This window comes from Artibeus jamaicensis, unplaced genomic scaffold (assembly GCF_021234435.1).
Source record: "Artibeus jamaicensis isolate MK-2021 breed Jamaican fruit bat unplaced genomic scaffold, CSHL_Jam_final contig_519, whole genome shotgun sequence".
Classification (NCBI taxonomy): domain Eukaryota; kingdom Metazoa; phylum Chordata; class Mammalia; order Chiroptera; family Phyllostomidae; genus Artibeus; species Artibeus jamaicensis.
The window spans coordinates 48,184,365-48,205,585 of NW_026521871.1; the positions used below are offsets into that span (position 1 = coordinate 48,184,365).

The 21,221-nt window shown below is 58.2% G+C and overlaps 2 protein-coding genes across 4 annotated transcripts in view; one reads left to right on the top strand and one right to left on the bottom strand.

The window, feature by feature from the left end:
- Nucleotides 1-11,248, top strand: part of DLEC1 (DLEC1 cilia and flagella associated protein) — a 47,602-nt gene extending 36,354 nt beyond the window's left edge. The window contains exons 23-37 of one of the 3 annotated variants that reach the window (XM_053669202.1): nucleotides 50-241; nucleotides 1,154-1,224; nucleotides 1,647-1,798; nucleotides 3,667-3,782; nucleotides 4,183-4,253; nucleotides 6,918-7,120; nucleotides 7,213-7,326; nucleotides 7,401-7,544; nucleotides 7,647-7,741; nucleotides 7,976-8,060; nucleotides 8,239-8,454; nucleotides 9,067-9,228; nucleotides 10,288-10,441; nucleotides 10,677-10,800; nucleotides 10,878-11,248. In XM_053669202.1, coding sequence (XP_053525177.1) covers nucleotides 50-241; nucleotides 1,154-1,224; nucleotides 1,647-1,798; nucleotides 3,667-3,782; nucleotides 4,183-4,253; nucleotides 6,918-7,120; nucleotides 7,213-7,326; nucleotides 7,401-7,544; nucleotides 7,647-7,741; nucleotides 7,976-8,060; nucleotides 8,239-8,454; nucleotides 9,067-9,228; nucleotides 10,288-10,441; nucleotides 10,677-10,800; nucleotides 10,878-11,001 — 2,023 coding nt within the window. In that variant the 3' untranslated portion in view covers nucleotides 11,002-11,248. Of the gene's footprint in view, nucleotides 1-49; nucleotides 242-1,153; nucleotides 1,225-1,646; nucleotides 1,799-3,666; nucleotides 3,783-4,182; nucleotides 4,254-6,917; nucleotides 7,121-7,212; nucleotides 7,327-7,400; nucleotides 7,545-7,646; nucleotides 7,742-7,975; nucleotides 8,061-8,238; nucleotides 8,455-9,066; nucleotides 9,229-10,287; nucleotides 10,442-10,676; nucleotides 10,801-10,877 lie in introns of those variants that run through there. The other 2 variants (XM_037148317.2, XM_053669203.1) reach the window with 2 other exon arrangements.
- A 59-nt stretch (nucleotides 11,249-11,307) lies between these two features.
- On the bottom strand, nucleotides 11,308-20,776 carry ACAA1 (acetyl-CoA acyltransferase 1). The gene is made up of 12 exons (XM_037148224.2): nucleotides 20,492-20,776; nucleotides 20,179-20,272; nucleotides 19,206-19,263; nucleotides 17,362-17,441; nucleotides 17,022-17,064; nucleotides 15,198-15,296; nucleotides 14,212-14,292; nucleotides 12,935-13,125; nucleotides 12,622-12,801; nucleotides 12,245-12,300; nucleotides 11,994-12,139; nucleotides 11,308-11,649 (listed from the first exon to the last, which is right to left on the bottom strand). The coding sequence occupies exons 1-12, from the start codon at nucleotides 20,774-20,776 to the stop codon at nucleotides 11,574-11,576; spliced, it is 1,389 nt and encodes a 462-aa protein (XP_037004119.2). The 3' UTR covers nucleotides 11,308-11,573.
- Between the last annotated feature and the right edge of the window lie 445 nt (nucleotides 20,777-21,221).

A 21,221-nucleotide genomic window follows, 5' to 3' on the forward strand; every position in this document is an offset into this window, starting at 1 on the left:
GGGCAGGGCGGAAGGTGGCATGTGACCTGGTGCCCATGGTGTGGGACAGTGTCCCCAGTGCAGAGTCGGGGCCAGGCTGCGCGGAGGCCCTCCTCCTGGACTTCGGCTCGACGGTACCGCTGAGGACCCGTGTGAACCGCCAGCTCATCCTGACCAACTACTCCCCGATACAGACCCCTTTCACCCTCCAGTTTGAGTACTTCGGGAGCCCTGAGAACAGCCTGAGCCAAAAACCCAACCTGTAAGTCTGGCTTCTTCCAGAGGCCGTCCCTGGGGAGGATGTGGCCAGGTGGGGTTTGCCCCACTGGGCCTCTGTGGCACTTAGGTGGCCGGAGGCAAGCGGGTGTGAGTGGGAGGGTGTGCTTTCACAGGTGGACCTGGGGCAACACAGAGAGGAAACGGCTGCCGCTGCCCCCCGGCCTGGGCCCCGGGGTTGGGGGAGGGCGGCTCTGGGAGAGGCTGGGGTCGAGGCCCTCCCCCTCAGGCTGCTCTGCTGGCCGGAGGGCTGCCGAGTGGCCAGATGGGTGAGGGGGAAGGCGCCAGAGGCAGAGGGAGCTGTGTGGGCAGAGATGTGGCAGTGAGGTGTTCCTCACAGCTGTCACTGGAAAACAGCCACAGGGAGGTGTTTACACCGCAGATGCCGTTGGTGCACCGGCACAGCGCGGCAAACGCCTCTCTGCAAAGCTGCCCGGGGCAGGGGATCCCAGCTTTAAAACTGCGGCCAGTGGTGGTGGGGAACCACTCACAGTTTCTGAGCCATTGACTTTCCCACTCCAGAAATGTTAGTGTGGCCTCGGTGCTGGTTTCGGCAGGAGAGGCTGGCGGCAGGGCCTGTGGCAGAAAGTGGGGCAAGAATGGGAAGTCTGGGCTGGGTTAGCACCGGGGTCATGAAAGCACAGAAACTGGGATTAGGGGTCCCTGCCCCAGAGCCCTACTGAGTTTTTTGGGGGGAAGGCCCTGGGGCTGGGGGGGCTGGCTTTGGGTGGTAGGGATGTAGCAGGAGCAAAGGCCAGAGGAGGAGGTGGAGAGACCTGATTCTCCCTCCTCCACGAGGAGTGGACAGGGCCACCTTCCTCCACTGGGCACCTGGCTGGATGCTGGTTGCCAAGGTTCAGATGGCTTGATGCTCTTTTCTGTGTCCTGGCTGGTAAAGCTCCGACATGTCCCCTGCTCTGCTGAAGACGGCACGGATTCGCCAGCAGCTGGCCAAGCGGGAGCAGCTGGGTACGATTCCCAGGGCAGGCGCTGAGCCCAGGCCTGGCCAGAGTGGGATTTTCCGTGATGTCCTAAGGATGCGGACACTGGCCATCTCAGTGTCTTTCCTAGCAAGGTCCCTGAGATGGCTGTGGCCCCCATCCAACAGCGCCCCTCTTTGGAATGCTGCCTTCTCCTTGATAGGGTGTAAGGCGTGTGGCCAGGACCTGGATTTGATTGGGGATGGGTGGCGGCTCCGAAGGGTGGGCTCCCACTGGGGGCTGGCTCCTGGACTCTGGAGTTCCGGATAGAGGGCCTGCTTTGCTGGACCAAGGAGAGGCTGGGAGGGGGGGTGGTCACGTGTCTGCTACAGGGCTTTGCTAAAGCCTGAGGGTTTGGACCTCACCCTCCCACCCTGGGGTCCTGAATCCCCTTTCCTGGTTCTCCCCCAGATTTTATGGAAAACATGTTGTCTCACGGGAAAGGAGCTGCCTTCTTCCCCCACGTCTCCCAGGGCATCCTGGGGGCCCATCAGCAGCTCCGCATCAACATCACAGGCTGCGCAAACATGTGGGGCGAGTACTGGGACAGCCTCATCTGCACGGTGAGCGCTGGCAGGCGGGCCGCGGCCTGGCCTGCGGGGAACCTGACCCTGGCCCTCACCTCCAGGCTGTCCTTTCCCCGTCACCTGGCCCTCAGCCTTTCACATCTCACCAAGTGAAAGGACTTGGGAGGGGGTTGGGTCTCTGCATCTGCAGCAACCACTGGGATTCAGGCAGGCGGCATCCTTGTGAGCAGTGGAAGCTCCCACACCTTTTCCCATGGGGTCCCTTGGCTGGGGCCACACCAAGGAGGGCAGAGGGATCCAACAGACCCGAGACCTGAAGTGGGGAATAAGTGTGGAGAGAGCCACAGCGGCATTCTCCCAGAGCCACATCCTCGCCCAGCCCCCAGGGCGTTCACTCACTCAGCGTGAAATCAAACACCTGCTGCGTGTAGGTTCCTGTGTGGTCTGCTGGGCCGGGGCAGATGCAGGGACAATAAGGTAACAGACAGAGCCATCAAGGGGCCTCCTCTGCTCGTGTGTAGGGAGGAAACGTGTACGGCACAGAAGATTTTCACAAACTGTTTCGTGTGCTGGAAAGGTTAATTATAGTGGATATTTGCTTTACATTGTTTGTATTATGTATGATGCAAGGGTTGATCGCTTAAATATACAGAGTTCTCAACTGAAAATAAGGGGGACAAAGCAGCCCAGGCGGGCAAAGGGTTTTTGAATAGGCAATTCAGGAATGACAAATACCAATTACTGATGAACCCATGAAAAGGTGTCGCCGTCACTGGGAACTAAAGTCATAGCGAAATCCTGGTTTGGGTAAGAGTCACAAGGTTTGAAAGCAGTGGCGGAGGTGCCCGGGAAAGGGTGCTCCCCCACTGTGGGTGTGGGTGCGGGTGGGGGCGTGGGCCGGGAAATGGGCGTTGTCCTTTGCAGGCACTTTGGCCATGCGTTGGGGACACACATTTAAAGGTTCCCCAAGGAGAGAAGTAGCTGTGTGAACAACTAACTTCACACCAGGCTCCCTTCCCTTCTCCGTGTTGTTGGTAATGGGGGTGCAGGGGGCGGAAACAGCCTAAGCACCCACGTCTGTCAATAAAAGATTCGATGAAAATCTGGGCCGCATCTGTGCAGCGGCATCCGCTCTGCCCGTCAGTGACGCTGCGAACCTGCGGCAGTAAAACCGTGTGTGGTGACGAGAAAGGCAAAGGTGCCCAGGACAAAAGCCGGCCCATCTGCTCCCACTCGTAGCCCGGTTTCACGGGCATCAGAGGAGTCTGTCCCGATACATGCGTGTGAAAACGGGGGCAGGTGTGGGGTCACGCCGGGCGTGCAGGGCTGTGGGTGGTTATCACACTTCGTTTCACATTTTTTAAAGATTTTAGAACATCAATGTGTGGTTGCCTCTCACATACCCCCTACTGGGGACCAGGCCTGCAGCCCAGGCATGTGCCCTGACTGGGAATCAAACCAGTGAACTTTTGGTTCACAGGCCTGTGCTCAGTCCACTGAGCCACACCAGCCAGGGCTGTGTTCTAAGTTAAAAAAACAAACAAACAAGCCATTTTTTACTTTTTATTAGGAGAGAGGGAATAACAAAGTTCCTTCCATGTAAAAGGTACAGAAATTGGATGGAACAGGCCATAGAGGTGAAAGGCGGGCAGGCTGGAAGGTCCGTGCCGGCCTGGGCTGGGCAGGACGGCAGAGGCAGAGCGAAGGGCCAGGGACCGGCAGAGGGCCAGGAGGCCCCAGCCATTGCGGTGTCCAGGGCGAGGCTCCGACAGTGCGGAGAGAGCCCAGGCCCGGCTGAGACCAAGCTGTGGGGACCCTGAGCTTGGCTGGAGGAGGAAAGGCCTTGCCTGAGTGGGGAGCCAGAGGGCAACAAGAGTGACAAAGGGGCGGGTGTGTGTTTGCAGGTGGGGGACCTGCCGCCCTCAGTCATCCCGGTGCACATGGCCGTGGTGGGCTGCCCCATCAGCTCTCAGAGGACCAGCTACATGGCCCACCAGCCCCAGAAGGAGCCTATCATCAGGTGCCCTGCCCCCACCGTGTTCTCTGGCCCCAGGAAACCCTCCAGCTTCCAGCCTGGGCTGCTCTCTCCTGGCTCTTCAACTGGCCCAGGGCCACATGCTGCCCCCCAGCAAAAGAGACCCAGGACAGGGTGCTCCGGAGGGGAGGGGCCACAGGGGACACACCTCTCGGATGGCTTTTGGGAACAGAGTAGTCATTGTGGCCTGAGGTTGGTGCCAGACCCAGGGCGCCTCCTACCATCTGAGGTGGGATCTGTCGGACAGTGTGGTAGTAGGGAGGGGGGAGATGTTGTCACCAGTGAGTAGCCCCGGGTCACAGTTCACTGGGCACTGCATGGGGAAGGCCTGCAGCCCTCCTGTGTGTGGGCTGTGGCTGGGCTGAGCCTGGTCTCCTGCCTCCAGGTTCAACACCCAGGTCTCTGGAGGAAATACAGTCACCCGGGTCCTTCGCCTGAATAACTGCAGCCCCTGCGGTGAGATGCCCAGGAATTAAATTGGGGCTGCAGCTGTGGGTTGTGCCGTGTGGTGGGCCAGGCTGGGAGGGCAGATGAGGCTGGGAGAAGCTCACGGCCCCTGACCAGAACCTAGGAGTCCAGGTGGCCTGTGGTTGCTGAGGCAGGCCCCTGAGGGCCAAGGTGTGGAGTGACTGAGCCAGTCAGGGGGTTGTCAGAGAGAGCCATTTGTATCCTCGGGGACAGCACTTGGCCTTGTCCAACCCTGGGCACAGGGATAGACACTGGCAGGGGGCACGTCTTCTCACTCCTTTAGCCAGAAGGACCTGAGCTACGTGCCAGGTTCTGTGAGAGGAGATGGGGCTGCTGAAGGACTAGGACAGGCTCGGCCTCTGCCGAGTGGCCTCTGCCCCAGTGGGCAAGACAGGTGACAGGGGGGCCGCCAGCATGTTGAGGGCATCAGGTGTGACTGCCGGGCAGGGCCAGAGTGCTGGGGACCGTATCTGCGTGGAGGGCGGTTCAGGCCGAGTCCCAGAGGAAGGGTGGGCCATCTGGCCTGGGGCAGCACACGGGGACGAAGGGTAGCCGACCACAGGAAGAGCTGTGTCCACCTCGGAACCAGTCAGAGCTTCCCAGTGAGGATTCGGGGCACCTCCAGGCAGGGCTACCCCAGACCCACTGAACCCGAGCACCCAGGAGCGGGGCCTGTGCTTTGTGGTCTTTAAACTTCGCAGGTGATTCTGAGAAATGAGCAGCGGGGGAGAGAGCTGCCACTCCGTGTGATCTTGCTTTTTGTCTACCAGATCTGTAGTTTGGAAAGGGTGCGCTGATCATATCTTTATCAGGTGCTCTCGGCACTTCCAGCAGTTTTAGGTTTTTAGGGGCTCTATTGTCAGATGCATCTGAGAACTGAATCTGCACAAACGATGCCTTCCATCACCCCACCTCACCTTGCCCTGAGGAACAGTGCCACGCCCGGTCGCACGTGGTTGGCATTGGCCAGCATCTCTTGGCCCAACCCTGCTTTTCACCCTCCTAACTGTGATGTGTGTTTCTTTGTAAACAGCAGAGCCGAGGTTTCAAAAATCCAATCTGACACTCTATCTTTAAAGAGGAAAAGTTGCTCAGTCTATACATTTCTTCCTTCTTAATGACCTACTTTACTTTTCTGCCTTCTCCCTTTTGCATTTCGTGACTTTATTCTGTCTTCCCTTTGTTTCAGTGGGAATTTCTCTCCTCTTTCCTTTCCTGTAGTGGTCACCTTCCCTCCCCTGGGGCTCATCATCACGTGCACATTTTTTGCCTTTACTTGGAAGTGAGATTGCCCGCTGACTTTCAGGGTGTGGGGGTTACTGGTGGCCTTGCTGAGAGTGACATGGTGGGGTGAGAGGCGAGTGCCAGCTAACATCCCTAAGTAACACAAGACCAGGAGCCTCGGGCACCCCAGGGCCCAACCAATGAATCAGGTGTTACTGGGGTTTGGATGAGAGCTGAGGAGGTGGTGGCAATGAGGGACAGTTCATCCGATGAGGCTGCTGTCTGGCAGAAGGAATTTTGTTCGAGGCGAAGGGACCTGCCCTCCTGTAAGTGCTGTTGGGAAGCAGCTAGAAGGGAGGCTGGACATGGCTGGCCCTGATGGGGGTGGGGACAGGACCGAAGGCTGGAGGGGAGACGGAGTCACTATGGAGAGACGGAGAGATGCGGACAGTTGGGACAGGGCTTCAGGGGCTTCCCAATTTGAGAGCTTGAGGGAGGCGAGGTGGGACCACCAGCTAAATGTCGGGAGGCAGTGGAGGTGCCAGAGGACAGGGACGACTTGACAGTTGTGGCAAGGAGAGCTAAGTAGGCAACAGAGTGATGGGCAGAGTTGGGGCACAGTTTAGGTCAGGGACAGATTTGGGGGATGGCCAGCTGTTCGGCATGGATGTGGGGAAACGCTCTCCAGTGGGGCCCAGAGGGTCAGTTCAGTTCATCCAGGGCTAGGTTCTGCCAGACAGGTGGAAAGATGGGGGCAGAGGAGATGTGAGAACCCTGGTAAGACAGAAGTTGACATGGTGGTTCCCAAGACTGGGCTGGCTGGGGACGGGCGTGAACGTGGATGAAGGCCGATGGTGCAGGGGGAGAGTGGAGGGTTGCAGGAGTTGGAGGGCCCAGGGAAGCCAGCAAACTGGCCAGCAGAGGAGCCAGGGGGAGAGCACGGGGCGCTTTGGGGCCAAGCATTCGGACATGCGGACCTGGCTCTGTGACCTGGAGGACTAGGGTAGACAATGCTGGCGGGTATAAGCCTGAAGACTTTTTAATTTATTCCTTATTTTTTAAAAGATTTTATTTAAGACAGGAAGGGTGGGGGAAAGAGAGGGAGAAAAACATCAATGTGTGGTTGTCTTGCGCACCCCTACCTGAACTGGCCTGCAACCCAGGCATGTGCCCTGACCAGGACTCACACCGGAGACCCTCTGGTTCACAGGCTGGTGCTCAATCCACTGAACCACACCAGCCAGGGCTGGACTTTTTTTTTAAAACCAGTATTGCCTAGAAATGGCAGCAGAGAGGAAGCAAGGCACCCTCCACACTGAGTCTGGGATAACAGGCAGCCACTGAGGGGCTCCAGGGAGGTAGGGGTGAGGGGAAGACCCACCTGCTTTCGCCTTATTCCTCACCCTTTTTCACCTCTATCTGCCCCAGACATACGCCTGGACTGGGAGACCTATGCTCCGGAAGAAAAGGAGGACCAGCTGGTGGACCTGCTGGTGTTTTACGGGCCACCTTTCCCGCTGCAGGACCAAGCTGGAAATGACCTCCTATCACCTGAGATCCCAGAGAGCAGCAACTCCCCCCCGTCCCCAAGTCTCTCTCATGAGTCGTCCAGCCACGAAGCTACCCAGTCTGTGAGCAAAGGGGGGGGTGTCTCAGACTGGCTGTCCAGGTGTGGCCAATGGGCCTTGAGCCTGCGTGAGCCTCAGTGACATCTTGATGACAGGCCAAGAGCAGCTCCAGGGCCAATGACAGCCCTTCACAGATCATCTCAGTTGTCCTGCAGGGGCATGAGGGAGTGCCCTCTGACCACCTGTACCGCATCAGCCCCAAGCAGGTGGTAAGTTGGGGCTGGGCTGGGAGGTGCCTGGAAGAGTCCCCACTGGCTGGACAGTGGCCCTAAGCAATGCCAAGGTTGTGTGCCTGTGCCAGGTGGTCCCTGCAGGGGGCAGCAGCACCATCTCCATCTCCTTCACACCCCTGGTCCTTGGCCCCCTCGTCCTGCACAAGGTGGAGTGTGTTGGCTATGCCCTTGGCTACATGAGCTTGGACAACAAGGTAAGCCCTCCTGGCCCAGGGTGGGGCCGCAGCCACCGCCTGTTTCCTGGGTGGCACACCGCCTGCTCAGTGACCGCCAGTGATCAGGCCTGGGCTCGGTAGGTGGACAGGGAGCTTCCAGGGAGGATGCAGCGTCTGCAGGACTTTGCCGTGGGACCTCTGAGGCTGGACCTGCATAGCTACGTGAGGCCCGCACAGTGAGTCAGTCGGGCCACCTGGGCTCCCTTCATCCCCCTTGGGGAACACACTGACCTGGCACTGCTGGGGACCAGACAGGGTTCTGAGAGCAAGACAACAGGGATGGGAGGGAGGAGCAGCTAGCAGGTCAGCCCAAGGAAAGGCTGGCCAGGCCCAGATGAGCAGAGCCAGGGGCAGCCAGGGACCCAGATGCCCCGCCCTGGCCCTGGCCCTGTGATGCCTGTTGCTGGCAGGCTAAGCGTGGAGCTGGACTACGGTGGTGGCATGGAATTCTGGCACCAGGCCAGTGACCTCATCCCTGAGCAGCCCTGTTCTGGGGTGAGTGTGCTTCCCACCTCGGCCCTGACAGTTTACCTCTCAAATGTCCCTATAAGCCCTTCTGAGGCACAGGTATTAGAGTCTCAGTCCCCCTCCCTAGCATCCCCATCCTGACCCCAGAGCCACAGGAGAAGGGACAGATGCATCCCTAGCCTCCCCAACCTCTGTGGCCACCCAGGTGCTGAGTGAGCTGGTGACCACCCACCACCTGAAGCTGACCAACACGACAGATATCCCACACTACTTCCGGCTCCTGGTTTCCAGGCCCTTCTCCATTTCTCAAGACAGAGCTAGCCGCAGCCACAGAGCTCCAGGCCCTGTCCACACGGAGTGTGAGGAGGGGTCGGCAGCGGCAGGCAAGCAGCTGGTGCTCCACCCGCACAAGAGTATGCTGGTCAGTGGAGGATTCTGGGGTCCTCACCCTCGAAGAACACACTCCCCTGGGCCAGCCACCTTCTTCTCTCACACATGCACAAATGTGTACACACTTCACCCTCATACATTTGTACTCAGGCACACACACATACACACAGACATTTGGACCCAAACCACACGTGTCCCCCTACTCCTGAGTGACGTGACCTCTGAGGAAGGCAAGGCTGACCCAGACATCCCCCTGCTTAAAACCCATCAGAGGCTCTGGTCTGTCCTCTGGACAAAAACACAGGCCTTACAGGGCCCACCAGCCTGGTCACGCTAGGGGGCAAAGGACAAGCATGGCTCTGTCCTCAGTGCTAACGGGTGCTGGGCACAGGCCAGGACAGGCAGTGTCTGCAGAGTGAATGCACCTGGTGGGGACTCTGGGTGGTGGTGGGGCTGGCGTGCGTTCTGGGCTCTTTGCTGGGCGGGGCTGTCAGTCTGGGCCCTGCAGGCTGTGCTGCGTCAAGACCAAGCTGAGACCTTACCGGGCCTGCAGGGGCTGTGGGAGGGCAGGACAGGGCTCCAGGTGCAGCACCTGCCGCTGCCTGCAGGAGCCTGAGGTGGCAGTGTGTTCCCGTCTGCTCAGGTGGGCGTGTCCTTCTCACTGTCCCTGGAGCTGCTGTCCTATCAGAGACTCCCAGCTGACCAGATGCTGCCTGGAGTGAACATTCAGCGGAGCGCGAGTGGAGAGAAAGAGATGGTGTTCACCCAGGATCTGCTCCTGAAGTACACCAATCACACCGCTCAGGTGAGTCCCGGGCCTGTCCCACATGCTGAGGAGGGTGGACCCAGCCTAGATGGTCTGGTCTCTGTGGGGTCAGAGGATGACAAACCCCAACAGGACCCCTCAGAAATAAGAGGAGCCCAAGGCCTTGGAAGAGGCCTTGCAGACGGAGAGGTGAGGGTCATTCATCTTTATCTGACCTAGGAGCTCAGAGCCAGATGAGGTGCTATACAGTGAAAAAGCAGGGAAGGAAGGCTTCCTGGAGGAGGCAGTATATGAAGCCTCTTATTAATCACTATTTAGTGAAAAGAGAAACTACAGGTCAAGCCAAGAACATGGACTGATGGGTGGGGACAGTGACTGAGGGATGACCCTCAGGCACGAGTGGTGAGCACCACAGGCCTAGACCTATGAGCTGTGACAGAAGATCATGGGGCTGTGGGTTGGAGCTGAGCTGGCGGGGCTGATGGTGAGGTGCAGGTGAGGAGCTTGAAGGAAGGGCCTGGAGGGTGGATTTCAGTGAGGCCAGAAAGAAAGGTCTGCGCATTGGAACCAGGTGGGCCCTCCAGCGTGGTACCTGGGCAGGTGCTGGACCCCGGGGACAGGGAAGGCCGGGGTGAGGAGGTGGGTTTGGCTGTACCTGAGGGCAGTGTGGTGGTGGGGCTGCCAGGGGCCAAGGCAGTCAGGGCACAGGTGGAGCCTGACATCAAGAGAAAAAGGTAGATGGCTTGGAGTCCAAGCCGTCACACAGGGCTGGGCCTCGGGGCCCCCATGGGAGGGACGGAAGGCAGGAGGGCACCTGACCAGGAAGCAGAAACCACAGAGCTTGATCAGGAGATGAGCGGCAGGGGGAGCCGATGGCACCGTCCTGGCCTCTACCTGCACAGAAGCCCTCCAGCAGCTCCTGGCTTTAGACGATGGTGCCGGCCCCGTCCACCTCCACAGTGCTGCCTGTGCGCTCCTCAGAAGCATCAGTGCTTGGGGTCAGCAGAGCTCACATGTTCCCGATACCCTGGCTCAGAGCCCAGCAGGAGTAGTCCAGGTCACCTGGTCCCCACCAGGTTAAAGGCTCTGTCCCCTTAGGTGGTGCCCCTGCGGGCCACTGTGGCCGTGCCCGAGCTACAGCTCTCCACCAGCTGGGTGGACTTCGGGACCTGCTTTGTGAAGCAGGAGCACATCCGGGAGGTCTACCTGATGAACCTGAGCAGGTCCCGGAGCTACTGGACTGTGCTGATGGGTATGTGACACTCTCCTGTCTGCCTGCTGCTCCCCTGTGGCTGGGCAGCAGGCAGGAAGGGGCCCATGTGTCCTGTCCTCGCAGGCTGGCTCCACGGGGCTGGTGCCACCTGAGAATTCCTGCAGGAATGACCAGTTTGGCCACCCTAAGTTATCCCCCAGAGGTGAAGGGTCAGGGTATGGGGCAGCGCATGGAGCTGCCTGCCCAGGTATATGTTTCTCTCCCCTTGGCGCAGGACAGAAGAAGCCGGACAAGGGCCCTGTGATCTTCGGGGTCTCCCCAAGCAATGGACTGCTGGAGGCGAGACCAGTCAATGGGCCCCCGACCTCCATCGCCCTGCAGGTTCTCTTTACTGCCAGGTACAGCCCCTCCCTACCTCCTGGGCACTGCCCACACCTGGAACTGCGCCTCAGCCCTGCCCTCTGCGGCCCCACAGGAACAATGAGCTGTACGAGTCCACGCTGGTGGTGGAAGGTGTGCTTGGGGAAAAGGCCTGCACCCTGCAACTCCGGGGCCGAGGCTCTTACGACGAGAGATTTGTGTCACCCTACCAGCGCTGAGGCTCTGCCCTCAGACCACGCCCCATGCCCCCCCCCGCCACCCCGACTTCGGAAATAAACATAGTGCAGAGGTAAGGAACAGGTGTGCTGTGCAGGGACACACATGGAGGACCTCCGAGCAGCGCCTGGGAGGGCCCTCCAGAGCACTGGTCTCAGCCGAGGTCCTGCACGCATGCCCTCGGAGCTCACGGGAAGGGCAGGCAGCACCGCCGTGGAGGCTGTGGCGGTGAAGAATCTACTCGGACTGAGCAGCGCAAGACCAGCATGGTGAGAGCTGGCCCTGGGGATAAACCACAGCCACACAGATGAGATAACATACATTTACTGTGTCGATGGCACGCCTCATCCAAAAGGCCCCTCCCCTGGGAATTACACAGTGGCCCCCGTGGCCTGGGTGACCCAGCACCTCACCCACTCTTGTAGTGTGTCATCAGTGTTCACATTTTCCAAATTAACCAAAGTGCCCTGATTGGCCCAGTACCACCACACCCACCGGTGCCAAACTGCCCCGCGGCACCACTTCTGCGGCATCGCCTTCTGCCCACCAAGGGACTGCCTGGGTGTCGCTTCGCTCACTTGCCGGGGTATTCGAAGACGGCAGCAGCCCCCATTCCGGTGCCCATGCACATGGACACCACCCCATAGGCCCTGTGGGGGCAACGCTGTGTTGGCTGGGTGCAGGCACAGAGGGCGGAAGCCCCGCCCCCAAGACCTCTCCAGACCAGGTGGAGCTGCGTGGACCAAGGCCTTCGTGGGCAGAGTTTGCAAACCTAGGGGTACATAACTCCCTGGCTGCCCACCCAGGCACATACAAGGTGGCAGGTGCCTGCCACAGGCCAGGGTCCCCTTCATATAGCTGGCCCTTGTGGAAAATGGGGGTCATACCCCTGCATCCTTAATGCAGAGTGAGTGCAATTATACTTCTCTCTGCTCCCCTTGGGTGCCCTAGCCTGGGCATGCCCCATGATAGCCCCCTGGGGAGTCAGCCTCACCTATTCCCACGGCGCTTCAGCTCGTTGAGCAGTGTGATGACCTGTCGAGCCCCAGTGCAGCCCAGTGGGTGGCCCAAGGCCACAGCGCCCCCCAGAGGGTTCACCTTCTCAAGGGGTAGTTTTAGCTTCTCTATGCAGTAGACGGCCTGAAAGGAGGCAGAGCATCAGCTGTGGCTCCCTTCTCGGTCCCCTGTGCCCCTGGCACCAACTGGGCTGCTCAGGGCCCAGGCAGTGTTGGGAAACAGGCTCACCTGGCTTGCAAAGGCCTCATTGATCTCGAAGATGTCCACGTCATCCACTGTCAGCCCTGAAAGCGAGGGAGAAGGACCTGAGCTGACCTGCGGGCCCTTACCCTTAGCACGGGCCAGCAGTCCCTTACCCTTAGACTCTCAGTCTCCTGAGGCCCCACCCCATCCTTGGCCTGTAGGCTGCCTGGTGTGTCTGTCTGTTCCAGATAAATGTGTGGGTCCCAGCTGTGGGGTCAGGAAGGGCTTGGGGTAGGGGTGCTAGTTGGCCCTACCTCCACTCTGCAGCACCCACAGGACCACCCCTTTCTGGCAACAGCATGAGAGGCAGAAGGGAGATCCACATTTCACTTCACAGCTCAGAGTGTGAAGCGCCACCTTACCTGCTTTTTGCAAAGCTACAGGGATAGCGTAGGCAGGTCCAATGCCCATGATGTCAGGCGGAACCCCAACCACTGCATAGGACCTCAGGACCCCCAGGATGGGAAGGCCCAACTCTTCCGCCTTGGACCTCCGGGCCAGCAGGATGGCAGCTGCCCCATCGCTCACCTGGCTAGAGTTTCCTAGAGACAGACCGCAGGGGTGAGGAGGCCCAGACCGCCCACGTGCGCCTTGCTGGGTGGCTCCCGGCTCCCAGAGAACACACACCCACATGGACACAGCCCCTTTCTCCCCGTTCCCCCAGCCCCGTCTCACCAGCAGTGGTAGAGCCATCTTTCTTGAAGGTGGATTTCAGTTTGGCCAGGCCCTCCATGGTGGTACTGGGGCGGATACCCTCATCCTGGGCCACGGTGACCCTCCTCTCCGTGCCCTTGTCGTCACAGACTGTGGTGGTCACAGGCACGATCTCGTCTTGGAAACAGCCCTTGCTCTGGGCCCTGGCTGCCCTGCCAGCACCATGGACAGTCAGGCTCAGGCTTCCTTCCTTCCTAGGGGCCCTCTGCTGCCTCTGCCTCCTCCCCACGGGGGCAGACACATAAGCCCAGACTGCTAGATGCCGGACACGCTCGCCCTGGGGGAGCTCGGAGGGACTGGTGTGGGTTCCCCACTACCCCAACCTGGCCCTGGGTGTGGGAGGCCCAAGGCCTTCCAGGGCCTTCTTCACCATCAGCCTCAGACCTTCAGATCCCCACCAGCCCAGCCTCGAAGGGGAGGGGGAGGAGGCATGGGGGTGGTGGCTGCCAGCTGAGCCTGACACCCACAAGGGAAGAGGGACGAAGCCTGCTGGGCTCTCTATGCCAAAGTGAGGACGGAGGCTCCAGGCGCATCTGTGCTGGGTTCTGCCAGCCTTCCTGTCTGATCACAACAGCTCGGCTTCATCTGTCCCCCAGTTTTCACTGATTTAAATAACATACACTAATCTTACTTGATAAGTCTCAGTATTAAAACAGTGTAAAAACACAGGGCATTTTAGTGTGATCCTTAGCATCAGATACAAAATGTTAAGTGCCTGGGGCATTCCCCTGGGAAGCAGCCACAGGTTTCACCAAATTCTCAAGTGACTACTTGACCCCAAGTGGCTAAGAACCACTGCCTTAAAGAAGCCCACCCGGCTAGACATTACTGCCTTGCACTGCCTGGGCAGCTGGGGTTCCTCTGAGGTCACCCCCAGCCCCAGGAGTGGTCCAGAAGCTGGGACGCCTGGGTCTCCAGCAACGCTGGCCCCACACTCCAGGCTGTCCAGAGGGGCCCCACAAGACCAGCAGTTAGAGAACAGTCCTTTCCCCTGTGACCAGATGGGGAAACTGAGGCCCGGTAGGGAACAGACAGGGTGAACAGACAACAGGACACGGAAGCACTAACAACGCACAGCAGCCCCGGCCCCTGCTTGTCTCTCCCTCCTGTGGGGCACGAGGCTTGGACGCCACTCACTGCCCGGCCGCAGCCCGAGGGCAGCTGCACCCGAGACCGCGCAGGCCAGTCTCCAAACCTGCTCTCTGGCCTGTCAACACTCCACCCCCAGCAACACTCACTTTTGCTGGGAAGCCAGCGCAAAGGCATCCTGCTTCTCCCGTGAAATGCCAAACCGCTCAGCCACATTCTCCGAGGTTATCCTAGAAGAGGAACAGCAAACGATGTGGGTGAGGTCTGGTGGCCTGGGCACCGGCCGGGCTGGGGAGCTGTGCTCGGAAGGCCAGTGTGTGCCAGGGACAGAATGATGACTCAGGGGGTGTGGAGGGGTATAGACAGGGTCACCCCAATCCCAAGAGGCTCATACATCAGAGACCAAAATGGGCAGATGAGGGTGGGGAGCAGCACTAACTGGCTTCTCGAGGCCAGCTGCTATACCTCAGGAAAACTCCTTTAAAGTGGGAGATGAAAACCCCCAAGTCCCCTCGGGGAAGATCCCACCCAAGCTTCCTGGGAGCCCAGAGCCACAGGGAGGCCTTCCAGCCTGGGCCCTGGCTTTACGGGCTTCTCTCGGAGATACAGCCACTGCAGACGGAGGCGGCAGGGGCAATGCCCTTCTCTGAGCCTCAGGTGGAGCCAGGATGCTGTGCCCTCGAACTCTGGGGGCAGCCCAGAAGCTCAGTGACACTGGCAGCAGGGCTAACATGCCATCAAACACAACACACTTTCCACGTGGCATCTGTTGGGGCCCAAGTTCCCTCACCAGTGTGTCCAGTAACCAAAAGCTTCCTAATTCCTCAACTTCCTAGTTCTCCTAGGCTTTGGAATGCAGCTGCCATTATCCCCTGGGTGACTGAACCCCTGAGGCAGGGAGTAGCAGGCTAGGCCATGTTTGGAAACCCAGTGACCCAGATAGGACCCGGAGGGGGCCTCAGGGGCAAGTCAGGGACAGCACTAAGTCCCATCCCCAGAGTCCCTGCAGAGCATGAAAGCGGGAGGCCAGGGTGGGCACCACTGGCCACAAGATGACCGGAGCACCCGTGCCCTGTGCCCAGACCAGGCGGGGAGCGGAGGGGGCACAAGCGCACAGCTGTAGGTGAGCACTTACCCCATAGGAGTCAGGCAGTCTCTGGCCTTCTCCTTCTCCACCAAGCGGGAAGTAATATTTCCAGGATCCCCCATGCTACGCATGGACATGGACTCCACCCTGAGGAAGAGGAGGAGGTGACGCTGGCAGGACTAGCTGTGCATCTGACAGGTGCTGGGAAGCAGCCAGGGCGCCCTAAGCAGCACTGGCCTTTGAGGCAGGGCTGGGGGTGCAGGACACAGCACCTCCCGGTGCACACTCCCGGCCAGCCAGGTGTCCCTAAGGCAGCCCCTTCCTGCAGCTCAGCCTGGTGTGGGTCACAGGCGGGAAACTCGTCCAACAAGCCCGGCCCCACCCTCAGGGACCACACGATCAGAGGAGAGAAGAGACAGAACATGTAAAAGCTGCAGATCAGAGAGCGACGGAACCTGCCTGGATGAGGAGGTGCTAGGAGTCGAGAGGAAGGCGAAATCTCAGTTTGGGTGGTAAAAGGGCTTGGAGGAGATGGGGGAACACATAACCCTCACCCAGAGCTTTTCACATGCCTGGCACTGTTTTCAAACCTTTCCAGGTCTTACAGGGCACTTCAAACAGTGTCAGTCACGTATGTGCCTGAGAGTTAGCTACTGTTATATTTAATCTCACCAACTTCAGCAGCATGGAGGCAGCTAACCCCAAGTAATAGGTGAGGACATGGAAGCCCAGAGAGGCTAAGCTGTCCATGGTCATTCCGCCGGGACCCAAATTCAGGGAGTCTGGCCCCAGAGCCCACTCCCAACTAGGATGTTCCAGGCTAGTGTTCACGATCAAAGCCAAAGCAAATGGTCAGCCTGTGCTGTAGGGGGCAGTCTTGGCTCAGACCTGTAATACCCTAGTAACATGATTTTTAACCTTTGGGGGGACCTCAGATGACCTCTAAGAAAGTCACGAAGGTGCCAGCCTTCTCCTCCAATTACCCATACCCCTCCCAGTAAGGTGAGAGAGACGGGTCGGAGAGCAGACTGGGCAGTGACTCTGACCCGGCTGAAGTCCCTGCAATGTGGTCTTTGGTTTTATCTCCAGCTGCAGACACAGGGTACTTAGTACAACCCAGTGCTGGGGGCGTAGCCCTGAGACGGCCCAGCAGTGTGCCAGTGAAGAAACGCTATTAAGAGGAACTGAAAGAGGCCACTTGCCTCCCCAGGCTAGCTGAAGCCCTCACTTGGCCTGTCCTCTCAGCCCCAGATGCCACCAAGCCTGGACTCCATGCCGTTCCTCTCCCAGGTGACATTGCCAGGTACAACTTCTGCAGCTCCATGTGCTGGAACCAGAGATGGAGCCACAGCTGACAGTGACCAAACCACCACAGATCTGATCGTGCCCCTCAGAACCCAGCAGGCAGCCTGAAGTGTCCACCTGGGTACCAGGGAAGGGGACAAGGAGGCAGCCTAGGAGAGTGAATTAACTAGTGATACAGCCGGCAGCTGTCCCCGGCTTCCCTGGCTTTAGAGAACCAAAACTGCACCTTCTCCCTCAGCGGCAGCATGAATCAACAAGGGCACAGGAGGAAACCAGAGAGCTCCATTATCTCACCATGCCTGCCCACATTTTCCAGCCCGACAGACTTCCAAGAGAGCAAGCTTCGAAAAGCCCACTTCCCTTCCCCACTAGTGCTGAGAGGCGCAAACCATCCCTGAGCAGCCAGAGCTGGAGGCTACTTCTAGGCTGAATTTGGAGGAACTCTCTCCCAGGCAGCTGCCTAAAGGGGGAAGTTCTGAACTCGTGGACCTCTGACAACGCAGGTGATGAATGTTAGTCTTACTGTTACGAGCTGGTTAAGAAGCTCTGGCAGAAAGAAATTCTTACCCACAAGCCATGCCAATGTCATAAGACCCATTTCTGATGCCACCTGCAACAAAAGCATTTCATAAACATCCTTCAACAGAGTCCATCTGTTCTGGGAATGGGCCGCCTCCTCCCTACCTGGTCTCTAAAACAGGGCCCCAGCCTCAGAGATGGAGGACCCAGGAGTGTCCAGAAAAGGCTGGGGGAGTAGCGGCAAGGGGCTTTCCTTATCTTTCCATGAGGAGAGTCCTCGCAGAAATCCTTACTGCTTGCCTGGTGGACAGTGACTTTGCTGAGCCTAATTCAGAGTCAGGGCCAAGGCTAAGCTGCAGCAATGGGCACCCACCCAGTCACAACTTACCGGCTATGTTGAACACTGCCTGGAGCCCCGAAGCACACTGTCTGTTGACAGTGCTCAAAGGCACAGTCTCTGGGATGTCACTGAAACAGAAGGTGAGACCACAGTCAGCCGCTCTGCCCTGCCGGGCTCACAGAGAAAGGCCCGTGCTCTTGGACAACATGACTTCCCCATCAGCAGGTGCAAGGCCCAGGGAACACACCCAGCAGCCCTTTCCCCACTCCAGGCCAGATCCATAGTGGACAGACCTACAGGCAGTTGCTCCCCAGGGCTCCCTGAGCACATGCCCTCCCATCCTGTGATTCTCTGCAACCAAGGCCAAGCGCAGGAAAAGGCAAGGAAAGGATGGTTAGGCCACAGGGATCCTTCTTTCTCTCCTTTCAAAGGTTCAAAAATGGAAACTATACAGGGTGAGGCAAAGAACAGAGAAGAGGGCTTATTTCTGGGACAGAGAACCAGAGCAAAAGCTATGTCTCAAGTATGAAGCCTGCCTTACTAGTAACCATGTGGCTAACTCTTTCTGCTTCCCTTCCCTCTGGCAAGCCTGCTCCCAGCTGGTCAAAGAGCCTGCTGGGTACCAGGTGTTCCAACATACTTTGTTCTGGTGGGTCCTCCCAGGCTCCCCACCTTGTCCCTGCCCTGGAACCTGGTAAGGCTGCCTGTCCTGATGTAACCTGCTCTGGCCAAGGGTACAAAGTCCTGGGGAAACCCCTGGGCCCATGGACTAAACTGTACGGGGTCCAAGCACTCTGGTGATTCCAGCTCGACTGAGACCCTCCCAGTCCCCTCACTTCCGAGTTACCACCCCTTCACCCATCCCACCACAAGTTCACTGAACACCTACTCAGTACTAGCCACCACCTGAGGGATGCTGACATGCTTAGAATACAGTGTCCAACAGGATGCCTGACCAACACACAGAAAACGAATCAACTAGCAGAGGCTGAAAGAACAGAGCAAGCTGGCAAAGCATGTCACAAGGAAGCACGTGGCTAGCTCTAGAAAGGAAGGGATCCCTGTTTTAAGCCTGGGAGCTCGGGGAAATCAGACCAAACGGTGAGACCGTGCCTGTGCAGGGTTTAGCTAGGGCAAAGAGAGGAGGTAGGGACAGCCCTTCAAGGGGACAGAATGACTAACATTGGGAATAGTGGGCAGACAGGCTGGCTGAAGGAGGAAGAGTCAAGGCCAGTAAGCAGCTGGGAGATAGGGCTGGAAGGTAAGTCTGGAACCAGATCCTGGGAGTCTTTGAACTTCAGGCTAAGCAGTCTGAACCTTTCTTTCCTAGTCCCTAGAGGTTTTGTCAGTCTTCCTGTTCCTTCACTGGCCTGTTCCCATTATTTCTTCTTTATGCAGTTACAAAACTAAGAGGTTCTCAAATCTACATGTGAAAATAATTTAAGGATTCCTCCTCTGTCTTAGGACAGCAAGAGAAGGGCAAGTTTACCAGGGCCTGATAAGACGTGCCCAAAAGGTTGTTGCCCACTCAGCTGGTGAAAAAAGCTGAACATCACCCTGCTTAGTTTATTCACCCCGCAAAAGAGGCCAGAGTTCAAACAGCACTTACAAAAGGCAAAGCAACAATTTGACTCTGGCTAAATATCGGGCCACAGAGACCTTTTGCTACTGTTCCACTGATCCTGTTTCTCCTGGCCCAGGGCCAGGGCCAGGTTACTCAAACTCCCTTCAAAGCAGGAGCAAGGTAGGGTCCACAAGAGCAGGGTGCTGAGGGCCTCGGCGGCCTCCGGGTCTGGCATCCAACCTGATCCTCTCCAAGCTGAGTTCCCTGAGGCCTGAGCCCACTCAAGAGTCAAAATGGCCAACCCAGAGCCAGAACTGGAAAATTTTACCTCAGAAACTGGGCGATTCGGGCCATGACTGCCCCGGCCCCCGGCTGAAGCACATTTCCTGTGGATAACAAACCTTTGCTCAGCGCTCAGTGGTGTTCTGGGCACCAAGGTGTATCTGTGAATGTCAGAGAGGGAATATTCCACATCTTTCTTCAGAAACACAAGCCCTCAGCAGGTTCACTGAAGGCCCTGGAATTTCAAGGTGTGGCGCAGGGGGACCGAGGTACATGGCGGCTTGTCCTGGTCACACACTAGACCAGGCCCGAGAGGGGGCCCAGTTCCCTCGCCCAAGCACCCTGCCTTTCCAAATCAGCATGCGGTGGGCGCACTGCTAACAAGCTGGTTCTGTCAGGGAAAGGGGTTTCTGAAAATGCACCCCTCCCCATTTGTCCTCTGCCAATCCCTGCTGTCACTCCATGGGCAGAACAGTGATTTCTGACCTAGAAGTGGGGACCTGTATGTTACATAATAAGAGTCTTGCCCCATTTCCTTGTCAGGTTTCAAGGCTAGAAGAGCAGAGGTGAGGGAGAAGGGCTGACTGAAGGTCCAGAGGCCCCAGATTCATATCCAAAGCTCTGTAGCAAACTCCACTAGGGCCTCAATTTCTCCAACTGTAACTGAGGGACTGGACTAGATCATTTTTGATGTTCCTTTTGTTCTGTCCTGGCAGAGAATGGATGTCAGGATCCATAGAGAAACCTACAGTTTTCTTGTCTCCCGGGGTGTTCTCAAGCCCCTGTGCCAAGCATCTTGGCATCAGAATGTCACTTGAGAGCCCTGCTTTGTACCATATTTAACATGCAGAATGTGCTTGGAGGGGCGAAGGCTGGCCCTAAAAAGACAAATTCGTCGTTGCCCGGACCGTTGACATACCCCTCAATGAAAACACCTGGAGGGTGGTGATATATTTGAGGACTTTAGCGGGATAGGAGGACATAGAGGATTGAGCACAGGATCCGGGTAGCATCCTCACCCACGCATATGTCTCCTAGTTGGGACGGGCTCAGCTTCACGTCCTGAAGAACCGCGGTCAAGACGGCGGAGAGAAGCTCATCAGGGGTGGTGTCCTGCAGAGGGAAGCGTGGCCGCGGTGACCCCATGCGGCCACCACACGAAGTCCCAGGGCCCCCGCTACCCGCCCCCCGTTTCTCAACCAAGAGAAGCCGAGAGGTCAGAGCTCGGGCGCGGAGCCAACTCGGGCGCCAAAGGGAACCGAGCAGAGACGCCGGACCCCGGCCCACCCCCAGCCGCCATCTCGCTCAGGGCGCCCGGATCCAGGGCCTCACCTTGAAGCCCCCGCGGTTCCCTCGGCCAATGGCGGTGCGCCGCCCGTGCACCACGACCACGTCCTCAGCAGACGCCTGCGGAGCGCGGCCCCAACAGGGGGCGGCCTGCACCTCCCGATTCCGGCCCGAAAGAGGCTGGACGCTCAGGTGACCCAGCACCACCTGCAACCTCTTCATCGCGCAGCTTGACCCGGTAGACGGCCCCACTAGCCCACCCGGAAAACCACCGGAACCAAGAGCTTGTAGCCACCGCGACTTTGCCCCTGAAATATAAACACCGCCCATATCCCAGCGGACTGCTGTGCTCCAAGGTCCCGCCCACCCCACGTCTCAGCCAACCAGAAGGAGATTCTGCCTTAAGTCCCGCCCAGCCCCAAACCAAGTCACCTATAGCAGGGGTCACTGTGACTTCCGAAAGGTCTTTCCACTCAAAGCCCTGCCTACTGTAGCCTTTGGCAGCCAAGCACAGGGTGGACATTTATGAAGCCCCGCCCAGAAATGCTGACTACAAACACGAGGCGGGACCGCCAAGTCTCTGCCCACGGCTTCTTGCTTGGAAAGCTGCTCGGACTCGAATCCCTCCTTCCCATTCCCGTCCCTCTGCTGTCCCCTGAATCCCAGCACCTAAACTAGAGAACCTAAATAATTGCCACAGAGCCCTCCCCGCCGTGCGTGGACTGTTACGGGAAATCATCCAAGAAGTTTGAGGAAATTTGGGGTCCTGGGCAGC